Source organism: Artemia franciscana, chromosome 12, assembly GCF_032884065.1.
Source record: "Artemia franciscana chromosome 12, ASM3288406v1, whole genome shotgun sequence".
In the NCBI taxonomy this organism is placed as follows: domain Eukaryota; kingdom Metazoa; phylum Arthropoda; class Branchiopoda; order Anostraca; family Artemiidae; genus Artemia; species Artemia franciscana.
The window spans coordinates 8,560,284-8,573,068 of record NC_088874.1 but is presented as its reverse complement, the minus strand read 5'-3'; the positions used below and the strand labels follow the sequence as shown (position 1 = coordinate 8,573,068).

Genomic DNA, 12,785 nt, shown 5'->3' with positions numbered 1-12,785 from the left:
AGGAAAATTATGTCCTGCCTCTTTTGTAGTTTGTGGTCTATTAAAATAGAATCAGATTATGTCGTTCTCTTAAGTCAACGGTGAAAATTATTTGGGGAAATAATTTATTTTCAGGAAAATATTTGTTTTCTTTATAACCTGACAAATTTAAATATGTCTACATTTTATAGTTCCTTTGGAATGCTCAGCACGAAATATCAGTCTTTTATTTTTGGGAAACTTGGAAAACCATTATTTTTATTATCAAGAAACAATCTTTTATTGGAAAAATATCAGGGTAGATATTTATTCCTTTTTAACATAGTTACTATAAATAGTTCTGCATGTTCTATTTCTTCTTGAATGTTCAACACCGAACGCCAATATTATTAAGGATAGCTGAATGATTAATAGTTCAAGTAAAATACATGGATCATGCCGAAAATCGCAGTTTTGGGAAAAAAGGATATGGCTAGTCATTCAAATGTGGCATTGTCAAAAATGCGGCTGTGGCCAAACGAAAAATATGCCTTTCTTGAGTGGATTCAGAATAGGTTATCAGACATTACTTAAAAGAAGCTAGAGCTTCATGAGGATAAGAAAAATAAAACCCTGAATCTAGTAGAACAGGGGGTCGCCTTTACAGTTTTATTGGTCTCAGGTGACTTGTTCCTGTCATCAGGGTTGCCACCTTTAACACGAAAGTGTTATTTTAGCACATTTCGTCATGTTTAGCACTGTAGAACGTGCTAAAAAAAGAATGTGCTTCATTGAATGTAGTACTTCTTCTCTTATATGACTATATAAGAGCGTAAGCTGCGAAATGCGAATTTTTTTTGACTGTAGTACCGAAAATAACTGTGTAGTATGCAAATTTGGGCAACTGTAGTACTTTAGGAACTGACGGTGGTGACAACACTGCCTGTGATTAGTTATTCAGCAGTACAGTTCTCTTTCTGCGAAAGAAAAATTATCAATATACGGTCAGGGGCAGCGCACTAGCATAGCCTCAGTAAGGAGGCAATTTCCCCAATCATTTGGTGAAAGAATATGGTCATAAAAATGACAAAGTGTCTTTATTCTATCACAAACTGAAAGTTCTAGTGTCCTTTTTTTAAATTTCAAATTAATCCGAGGGCTTATAAACCCATCTCCCATGCACCTTTTCCCTTCGAGGTATCCCTGTAACCCCCCCATGCTATCAGATCAAAACTTTTAGACATCCATAACTTCCTAATATTAAGATGATGGGTCTACATGACCCCTTATCTCCAGGAGTAGTAACTCTTGATTGTTTAAACCATTCATTTTTTCTAGAGCTTGATTTTTACTGGGACAGACAGTATATCTGTGGCATTGGTAGTCTGATTAGCTTAGAAATCTTGAGGATTGTTCGCTTGGCGAAAAGATTTCAGAATTCTACACTTTTCGTTTATCTGTTTAATACTGATAAATGCAGAACACCATCGTGGGAGGATCCTCTATAGGAGGACAACTGTGGCAGGGCCTAAGATCCATATCTATAGACAACGACCTCTGCAAAGGGCTACCTCGACCCTTTCGGGATACCTGCAAGACTAGGGACCTTGCGGTCTACTCTATTCCCACTTGAGGAATCGTGCCCATCGAGGAAACTATAGCTTAGTAAATGACACAGCATTTGCATGGGATTCTGATTAAATGAATGAACTTTTTCAAAATGCAAAATGAATGAATTTTTATAGGTTTTGCGTGTTCAGGATGCTGGAATAGGTTTGAAAATTGATGTTATCCAGACTAAGTCACTAAGGCTAGGAATCAGGGAAAATGAAAAGGGGACTTTAGGTAACGAAAATATTGATCAGGTAGGCAGCTTCACTTACCTTAGTATTATTAGTAAACACGGTGGGAGTAGTGAAGATGTTAAAGATAGAATAGCCAAGGCTCAGGGTGTTTTTTCACAGCTAAAACAAGTTTGGAAGAATAGGACGATAAGTCTGCAAAGCCTGATTAGAATATTGGAAGGTACAGTTATGACAGTGGTCAAATATGGCTCTGAAGCATGGGCGCTCCGAAAAGCAGATGGAAATTTGCTAGATATTTTCCAGAGAAATTGCCTACGCATTGTTCTGGGTACCCGGCTCACTGACCGTATTTCAAACAGTAGGCTGTACAAAAAATGTGGTTTAATCCTGCTTTCTAGGGCTATAATGAAAGGAAGGTAGAGATGGCTTGGGCAAGTTCTGGGGATGTAGGGTGACACATTTCCGACGATTTTCCTTTTCGGCCAACCGTCTAGGGCTAAATGGAAAACAGGTCGTCCTCGTATGGGGTGGGAGGATGTCGTAAAGAAAGATTTAAAGGAAATGAGAATTTTCTGGGAGAGTGTAGAGAGGGAGGCTTTAAATAGATTGGGATGGAGAAGAAGCGTGGGTAGCTGTGTTGGCATCAGACGGCTTGGTGCTGCGGTGAGTTGTTAGTAGTAGCAGTAGTATCGAAGTAAACTTGATGTCGTTGTGCGCACCTGAATTTTTAAAATGCGTTACAAACAATATCTCGGGAATGGCTCAGAATTCAAGTTGGAACTTTCAGGGTCTGCTGAAGGGGGTGGGGGTGCTAACCGGAACCTAATTTTTTTTAGTGGGAGGGGATGGAGGAATTAGTTTTGTTTTGTTTTCGGTCTATCGAAAATTGTGTCTCTATAAGCTCCTATGGGACTTGGAGTGTTTACTGTTAAGTAGCAGGGTATATAAAACAACAATATATGCACCCCGGTTATCAAAATAGAATATCTGCCATATATCGAGAATGGTTTCGGGGTTTGAGGTAAAATTCTAGAGTGCTGGAGAGGCCATTAGGCAGGGGCAGAAATGGGGAAGGAGGATTCTCCTAAGATTTGAAAAGTACCTCTTTTGTATTTTAGCTTTAAATAATAAAAAAAGCCACTCCCCTACATCTTATTTTGTTTATGAACATTGGAAAAATTCTTTAATGGAAGGGTTGCTAAATCTGCCTAAAAGCTTGGCACCACGAGCCTCTATACAATTTAGAATGTATACACGATTAAGGCGTCAGGTAAATTGAAAGACACAACGTAAGCTCTATTTTATGAAAATAGTATATTTGTACTATCTCACCACATCTTCTACCTGACAAGGATAGACTTGGTAGAAAAAGTTGAAGGTGTTCCGGTGTTATGAGATGGTTTGGGGTCTCTGCTCTGTCTTAAGCTCCTTCTTCCATCCCTATTCCTGGAAGTGAAGACCTGCCTTCGTGGCTACGTAGTGTTGTCAGGGTTGACCTTCCTCAAGTTTGACTAATCAGAACCATAACTGGAAAGAATTATAGCCTAGTAAATGACAGTTGCACTTGATTCTGGTTAATAGATGATTTTTCTGGATTTCCTTTGTTGTTTGTTGGCTTACCTGGGCTGAAAACCCTCTTCCCAGTTAGAATATCTATTATGGGCTGCCTCCTCATTGTAGCATAGTATTTGCGGTCATGAATATTTAATGAATCGGAGGTAATATGCTTAAGAGGGATTATATAGACGTCGAAGAAATGATTCAAAGGAAATTGGAACTTCTTGGAAGGGTGTAAAGAGGGAAGCTTTCAATAAATCGTGATGAAAGAGGATCATCCAGAGCCGTGTTGAATTCTGTCGGTTTGGTGCTCCAGTGAGTTGTTGGTAGTAGTAGCAGTAGTCTTGGGAGTTGATTTGTAACTTGTGTAAAAGAATGGGAGGATCATTTAATCGTAAAAATGACTTTTCATATTAAAATGTTTAGATAGTTAAAAAACAGAAAACGAGCAAAAATAACTGCTTCATAATTCAAACTCCCATTAAACCAATATTGCGTTGAATGAATAAATGAAAACTAAGCTGAATAGAAATTAGAATGAATAATCACGTTCAATATAAACCGAAGACCAGGGATGAATAGATGAAATCTTAAATGAATAAAAATGAAAATTGATAATTTAGCCAAATTTAGAACAAGCAAAAGTTCCTCTACTAGACCCTCTAAAGACCAAAATTTCATTTGTAGTTTAATGAAAATAATTCGTAGAGCCATCAATGTGTTCTTATTTGTTAGAACATCATCAACACTATACAAAAATAAAATCAAAATTCAAATCGATGATTACAAATAAAAAGCAATCCAAATTGTGACCCCCCTCTCTTCAAATCAATTCTCGATACCAGTCAAGGCTGCAAAAGAATGAACAATTAAGTTATGAATGTATAAAATAAATAAAAATTAATTTATAATAATATAAACACATAAATTTGTAAAATAAATTGTATATATAATTTATAGTATCATTGTAATGATATAAATAGAGGTTTAAGTCTAAAATTGGGGCTTTTGAGAAGCAAACACGCTAAAAAAAAAACAATTCTTACTTCATAATATGCAGAATAATTGCAGTTTACACACTCTGACTACAGCTCCAATTTACTTTATCCCCAACCCCCCTAATGTGCAAATATATAGCACAAATAATATATTTCCTATGTAATTTCCGGTTTTTGATTTCGTCACAGTTGATTCAATTTAAGGGTAAATGGGTTGAAACACGAGTGACGCATGGAAAAAGTCACGGGAAATATATTATTTCCGCCGAAATTTGGGCTATATATTTGCACATTAGGAGGGATAGGAGTAAAGTATGGTGTAGCTACAGTTGAAATGTATTAACTACGAATATTTTGCGTATTATGAAGTAAAAGTTCTCTACTCAACAGCCCCAATTCTAGACTTGTACTTAGATAAATTTATGAATTAAATAAAATTTGTAAAGTAAATATATCAATTTACTATTTTAAATTTGTACTTTTTTGTCTAAACTTTTTCTTTTTATTCTATTTGATTAAATACAACGTTTAATTCTATTTGACACTAAAATGGTGATGGCTAAACAAAACTTTTAAAATGGACGCCAGAAATCTTTTGAAGCCATCTTGGATCAATACAACCCTTTTTTTTCTAAATATTTTTGTTTCTTGTCCCTATCTTCATACCCTATAAGCTTCCAACCATCCGAAAAAAACTCAGATGTTCTTGTATCATGTAGCTGGCGCAGAAACTGGTGAACTTCAAGGCAATTGGAGGTATGAAATTTATGTTCTCGTCCTCGGACCTCAAGAATTATCGAGTACTAGCTGTTGGGGTGGCGCTTCGTGCCACCCCAACACCTAGTCGGTGGCGCCCCCCAAGCCCCCCCCCCGCGCGCGTAAGTCGTTACGCGCCATATTAGTTACGCGCCATTGTAGTTGTCTCCCTGTGTCCCATCTGTGAATATATATATATATATATATATATATATATATATATATATATATATATATATATATATATATATATATATATATATATATAAATATATATATATATATATATATATATATATATATATATATATATATATATATATATATATGTTTTTAACTACGTAAAACTTGCGAATATACAACATTCTTCGCTGTCCCATTGTCTGTGCATATAAATAGATTGTCAGGTTTACCGACTCTTGAACATGCAACATATAATTGTCCATGGGAAAAACAATCCGTATTCAGATCTATACCTCATGATTCTAATGATTGCCCTTGAGCTTTGTTGATGGTGATTGCTAATCGAACATTCCCTGTGTCGCCGTCGTCATTTATATATCCCCCTGTTCCCCCCGGCGTCCCCGTTGTAGTTGTGTCCCTGCGTCCCGGCCGTCATTTATATTCCCTGTGTCCCGGTCGTCATTTGTGTCCCGGTGTCCCAGTCTGTAATCTCTCTTCGAGTGTCCCGGTCGTCATTTATATTCCCTGTGTCCCGGTGTCCCGGTCGTCATTTGTGTCCCGGTCTGTATATACATTCGTTTTTGAATTGGTCTTTTTTTTTAGTTTTTTACCTTTTTTTTTAGTATTTTTTAGTTATACCTCTTGATTCTAATGATTGCCCTTGAGCTTTGTTGATGGCGCAAGTTTTTTGGCATAGATTCTTTGAGCAGCTTCCTCGGCTGTTGCCATTGTAGGTTCTTCAGTCATTTTACAATTAAACATTTTTCCGTCCACGATCTTCTTACAATTAAAATTTGTCTGAACGATTTTCTTAGACATGACGTCACTCGACACACAGACACACAGACAACTTATTTTTATATATATAGATAGATAGATAGATGTCCCGGTGTCCCGGTCGTCATTTGTGTCACGATGTCCCGGTCTGTAATTTCGTCAGTCGACAAACATGACGTCAGTCGACACACAAACATGACGTCACTCGACACACACTCACACAGACAACTTATTTTTATATATATAGATTTTAATCTGAGATGATAAAAAAAAAGTCAAAAACTTATCACGATTCCTTGTTGATTGGTAAAAAGTTGAAACAGTTTTGGGTAAACAACGATTTTTTTTTTTTTTTGGTTTTTCAGCACATACTGGTTAGCTTGACTCCGAGACTTACGAATATGAGTTTCAAGTTGTTCAGAAAAGTGTTGGTGCTTTTATGGCCAAACTAAATTATAGGACGAAAGAATGTTTTATTCCTCTCATTTCCTCCCCCAAAATGGAATCTAAAGTCCAACTAAAGAAAATATCCAATTGTGTGGAGTGATTTTAGAATATCTGAGAAAAAACAAATATTTGTTTTACAGTTTAAGATGATTAATGTCTTATTAATTGATTAATTCAGTGATTAATCAATGAATAATTTTTTCCCCAGAAATGCTCATCTCCAGATCCACATATCTATAGAATTGCACAGAAGGCGTTGAAGTGCATGAGATGGAATAATAAAAACCAAGCCATTATCGTCAATGGCGACAGCGGGGCTGGAAAGGTAAATTGCTGTGCCTTATCTGCTATTTACCAGTTCTTTTTTTTCGGCGTGTTTAGACCACAAATCCTTTAACGTGAAAATTATTAGAAAAGACCAATATTATTATTATCTATTTTGTCCAATTTAGTAATTACCTAATTATGATAAACTAATTATACTAATTAATTTATTACTAATTATATGAGACTAATATATATAAACTGATCACTAATAAATAATTTAAAATACCAACGATAGTGAAAGTAAAATCGATATTTTATAATTGGTGAAGTTGAAACTTAAATAATCACATCTTTTCCGTTAAAAGTGTTTCCTTGTTTTTTAAGATATACATGGTCCTTGGTATTTCGAAAAAACTTCGTTTTGGATTCATTTTGCTATCCCGAAGTCGGTTTACTTTTGACTTATCTCTATACGAATTGGAGATAGATAGTACTGCAATCCGCATTATTAATATTGAAGTTCGATCTTAAATTCGCCTCGGTATCGAACGCTGATGTTTTTGTTTTTTTTTCAAAAATTTTAATTAAAAAAAAAATGATGTGTCATGGTTCATTTTGAAAATAAATATTAAGATTTTGAATTCAATTGCAGTAATGTTTCAGTAAGGTTTGATTTTAAGATTACCTCACCTTGTATCTTATCTTAAAGTAGTAGCATTTTCCTTTTGCAACAGTTTTTGCAAAAGTTAATGCAGGCATTTGGCACCTGGGGTTATGCTAAAATTCTGTTAAAATAGGGCTAATCTTCTTGAATCGAGCACAGGTGTTTCCTGAATTAAAATTTCGATTAGGGTAATATAACTCCTGGTTAGATTGGGGAAAGGCTTTCAATTAGAAAAAGCGCCCTTAATGAAATTTAGTCTATTTTTTCGAGTGTTTCTAAGGGGTTGCGAGGAATGGAAGAGGCTTCTTTGAAAGTATTCGTTTTGCTACGATATTTCAACCAAAGACTGTGAGTAACTTGTCAGAGTGGGGACTGGAATTAAACCTCACCGCCATCTAGCGTTTGGCGATACTTGGTATTTTTTTGGTCTAATAACAAAATTAATTAATTTAATTTGTATAGTTAGTAAAATTACTGTAGTAATAAGTGTCTTATCTCAGTCCCCGACAGAATAATTATTACAAAAATAATACAAGTGTCGCCAAAGGCTAGATGGCGTTGATTTTTTGTCAACACTATTGTCAGTTTCCTCTACCCATTCTCTTTGGTTTTAACCTCATATTTTAATGTCAACCTCATTTGAAGGTTTGCTTGCTCTGAGTTTATCGTATGGTGGTGGGTGCTCATAGAAACATCTATTGCTCAAAACGAATTAAAAATTTTATGATTCAAAATTATTTTTAACGTTTGATAAGCAATAAAATAGTTTTAGGAATAATGAGCTTTTTCATTTGTAGTAAATTGGTGAGCATAAAGGGTTTAAAAATCACATCTTGATGTAAATTTATTGTTTATTAACCTTCAGTAGTCAACTAACAATGATAAATTATCGATAATTTTCACAGCATATCGATCCTTTTGCTAGTTACTGTTTTCGTACTGCAAATTATTGTCATCATTCCGAAGACTTGTTTTCTTGAGCTTATATTTTCATAAGCTTAATTAAATGCAAATGAAATAATTAAATTTTTTATCCAATGTCATATCCAGGATTTTTTTGGAGGTGGGGGGGGTACAATTTTTTTTTTTTTAACGCATCAAAATTGGTTTATATTCATGTTTGTTACGTTTTTACGAGTTGAATTAACACTTCTGGGGGGTTCAAACCCCTTCCCCCGTATACAACCTTTACCCCCCTTCCCATTATGTCTGGAATCTCAAGTTCTTGCAATTTTCTCTGTTTTCCATTTGTTTATTCGTTGTTTAATTTTTATATTTAAATTTGAAATTACATCAGCTTCTTCTATTTCAAATGTCTGTAAAATATTTTTCGTGGTGTTAAGGCCCCTTAAAATCATAGAGATTGCATATAAAAAATATATTTTTGAAAACAAATATGTACACCTTGCTATCCATTATTCAAACCCGAGCCCCATCTAATATAAGCTGGATCAACCCGAAATTTAATCCTAGTTACGCACCAAAACGGTTTCATCGAATTTATTCTGATTTGATAAATTCTTATTTAGTCTCTTTTCTTTTGTTTTTTATTGTTCTTTAGACCTACTCCGCGAGACACCTACTTCAATATTTGGCAACCATCGAATCGTTCAGTGAGAAGGAGATTCATACTTTGGAAGACCGAATTTGCTCAACCAACCCAATATTGGAGTCATTTGGGAACGCAAAAACCATAAGAAATTCCAATAGTAGTCGTTTTGGCAAACTAATGCAACTAAATTATTCCAAGGGAAAGTTGGCAACTGGCCAGATAAAGTCGTACCTGTTAGAACAGACAAGGGTGTCGTCTCAAGCAACCGGAGAAAGAAATTTTCATATATTTTACCAGGTATATTTTGTGTCATTATTACAGGGCCATGTAGATAAGTAGTGCAATTAAACCTTAGGATAAAGAGAGAGAGAGAGAGAGAGAGAGAGAGAGAGAGAGAGAGAGAGAGAGAGAGAGAGAGAGAGAGAGAGAGAGAGAGAGAGAGAGAGAGAGAGAGAGAGAGAGAGAGAGAGAGAGAGAGAGAGAATCGTGGTAAGAGAAAGTTCCTAGCGAGGCAGTTCTCCATCCTGTCGTCCATTGGTACTGGGCAGAATTGCTCTTTGTCCTGTTCCTCCTAAAAGTAAAGCAAAAAAAATAAAAATTGAAAACGCATCAAGAATGTGTTATGCATTTTTATTACATTTCTACGAGTGAGACAAACATTTTGGTCGGGCGGGGGGGGGGGGGGTTCGAACCGCAAAACCCCTTTCCTGAATACGGCCTTCGATCCGACCAGTTTATTTTTCTATAGAAGTGTGAAAGGGAGTTTTGGAAAGGAATATTATTTCAAGTTAAATTTGCCAATTAAATATATGGGAATTTGGATTCAGGTGCGAGCTAACCGTCAAACACTTCTAACGAATTGAAGGGATCTTAATTTTCCAAATAGCTACCAATTTGCCCACTGTGTGGTATTTTGGGCGCTGGATTGGGACTTTCCTTTTTAGGTACAACGATTTGGCAAATCTAAGGGGAGATTTCTTATTGTTGAAGAATATAAATATATTGACAATAAAAAAGCCTCTCCCCCTTCCCCAGGCCAGGATTCTAAGTCCCCTTACACTACTCGAGAGACAAAAGAGGGAATGCTGACAAAACTACTAATATAAGATTTGTCACCTATTAATGAAAACTACTGTCCGTAAGTAGTGTCTATAATGGGATGTGGTGGCTTGCCTTTGGGAAAACGACTTACTTCTGACTGTCCCAAAACTATTTGACAGGTCTCGTTTCCACTCTCAGGGGAAACTAGTATTGCCCACTATAAAGCCTTTTTTGCATCACATTATATTTTTCAGATTACTTACTAACTTAGTTATAGTTGCTGCAGGACCAGACGCAGGTGCCTCCCCTGGCATCTAGAAGACTTCGTATGGTTTTCTCCCATCCGTTGCGATCTTTTGCCAGCTCCTCAGTAAACCAGAGCCAGCAGCTCTCTCACTTGCTGCTGAACTTTCAAAATCCATCAATGTTGTCGAGATCGTTGCCCACCAATCCATCAATTGAAGAATAAAATTTTCAACGGCATTGAAAAAAACATGTGCTGTGATATATTCCAGTGAATCAGTCACATAGGTGTGGTTGAAACAAAGTAAAGACAAAGCGAACACGAACCTTGGCCAACTCCAGAATACGCCTGTCCTGTGTGAGGGCCTCAAGACAATAGCAAGGTTATCTAAGTAACCAACTTGAGACATTGCGGAAAAGAGCTGCCAAAGTAATTCTGTACAACGCTTATACAGGCTGTGAATCAGCATAATTCATATTGAAACCACCCTCCTTTCACGAGTGTCGCTTTAATTTTTTCTGCAAATTTGGCCAATGGCTTTTGAGCAGTGATAACCATAGACTGTCACCACCACTTATAATGAAAAGAAAGTACAAGATCAAAAACCAAAGACTGATTAAAATACCGAAGAAGATAACAAAACAAACAAAAAACGAGACCTGAAAAAAATCACAACAAAATAATAACTCCACCTCATTATATATAGAATTGATCTTCATTATCCTAGCGATCCTCCGTTCTCCTAGAAAATCCGTCTTTGGCACATTGCCAAGTGAATATACTTCTGAACACCTCGAATACCAGTTTGGCAATTGCTCTTCAATATTTCCATCATCTATGCCTTATCTCAATCTTGTATCCCTTAGATCCTTCAACTCTACCAAATGCAGTACAAAAAGCGCTGTAGATCATCCCCTGACATCGGACATAATTATGAACAATATTCGGCGTAATTGACGACATTCAATAGAATCTATCTAATTGAATTTTCCAATGTTCTTCTCCATAATTATACGTGTGTTACTTTTTATTTTTACTTATTTGTATTATTCTTTTTCTTTTTATTTACTATGACCCTGTCTTTTTCAGGTTGTCTCTGGCCTCTCTCAGTCTGAAAAAGAGTCTCTCTGCTTAAATAGGTCTTTTAAAATAATTTCTTCTGAGCCTACTGAAGATGACGCCCAAAACTTTTATGAGACTCGTCAAGCCTTCTTTGAATTGGGCTTTAGTGATTCTGATTTTAAAAGTGTGCTTGGAATTTTGGCAATCCTCTTAAATTTAGGAAACGTGGGTTTTTCTCTCAATGAAATTTGGAATGTAAAGGAGGACGAGGAAGAATGGGTGACTGTTTGCAAATTAGCTGGTGTTGATGCTGCAAGCCTTGCAAATTGTTTGACTGTTAGAAAAATATCTGCTGGGACGCTTGATAAACGGGCTGGAGTGATATTTAGGCAAGTAGACACACAATTTGAGCTTTGGACTAAATATTTTTTCTTGACAGCTAGGCTATAAAAGAAGGTTTAAAACTTGTAAATCTTTTTGTTTCTCCGCTATAGTCAATTGGAAATCAAAGTTTGTTTTAAGTTTTTCTGCCTTAAAAATAAAAATACTTTAAGCTTAATAGACCATTTACTATTTATTTTGTGCTAATGCCCTCCGATCAATGTTGATCCTGAATATTTGCCAGTTTTTCCTTTATTTTTGTTTTAGAATATTATATCCAGTATATTTCTTTAACTTATTCTGAATTAATAAAAGAAAAAAAATAATGTAAATTTGTAAAATTGTAAATGTAAATAGTAATAGTATATATAGTAATAAATATAAAAAATAATAAATATATTATTTTTAAAATAATAAATATAAAAATAAATATAGTAATAAATATAGTAATAATATAATAGTATATATAGTAATAGTAAATGTAATAGTATAAATGTAAAATGTAAATAGTAAATTTGACTTGGTGCTAACGACAAATTTTACAAAATGATATAACAGTTGTAAAAGATAAAGATTTAAAGAAAACCCATTTTTGTTTAAAAAATGGAAAAATACTTTTGTTTTTTTTTGTGTTTCTTTTTTTTGTGGAATAGCCCGTTAGCTTTCGTTTGAAATGGATCTGTTGATTTTTTTTCAAAGTGTTTTTTTTTGCCCCAGGCCGCTGATAACGAGCTGCAGGCCTCATTATCAGTCTGTATGCGGCCGCAGGCCTAATATACCACTTGTCAAACATTTAACTTATTTATTTGTCTGTTTTAAAGGAAGCTTCTTTTTTTAAAGAGCCAGCAGCTGAGTTTTTGAGATGAAACTTGACTTGGGAATCGATCTCAAATAAAGGTGGAACGTGTTACAAGCTTCTTGTTAAAGTATCTAGTCTGGGGTGCAGTGTTGCCAACGCTTTGAGATAAATTGTACTGGTTATCTGACCAAATTTGTAACCAAAAGATTCTTTGTACCATAATTGTGGTTTTCCAAGTCTGGTTTTATTCCACAGTCTAAAATACTGAAATAATGAGATATTGAAAAATCGAAA

At 35.3% G+C, this 12,785-nt stretch overlaps 1 protein-coding gene across 3 annotated transcripts in view; it reads left to right on the top strand.

Moving 5' to 3' along the window:
• The window catches only part of LOC136033636 (unconventional myosin-XIX-like), a 100,615-nt gene that overhangs the window by 40,691 nt on the left and 47,139 nt on the right, over positions 1–12,785 (top strand). For 2 of the 3 annotated variants that reach the window (XM_065714444.1, XM_065714446.1), the window contains exons 3-5: positions 6,690–6,806; positions 8,974–9,261; positions 11,339–11,700. In XM_065714444.1, coding sequence (XP_065570516.1) covers positions 6,690–6,806; positions 8,974–9,261; positions 11,339–11,700 — 767 coding nt within the window. The remainder of the gene's footprint in view (positions 1–6,689; positions 6,807–8,973; positions 9,262–11,338; positions 11,701–12,785) is intronic. The other variant, XM_065714445.1, reaches the window with a different exon arrangement.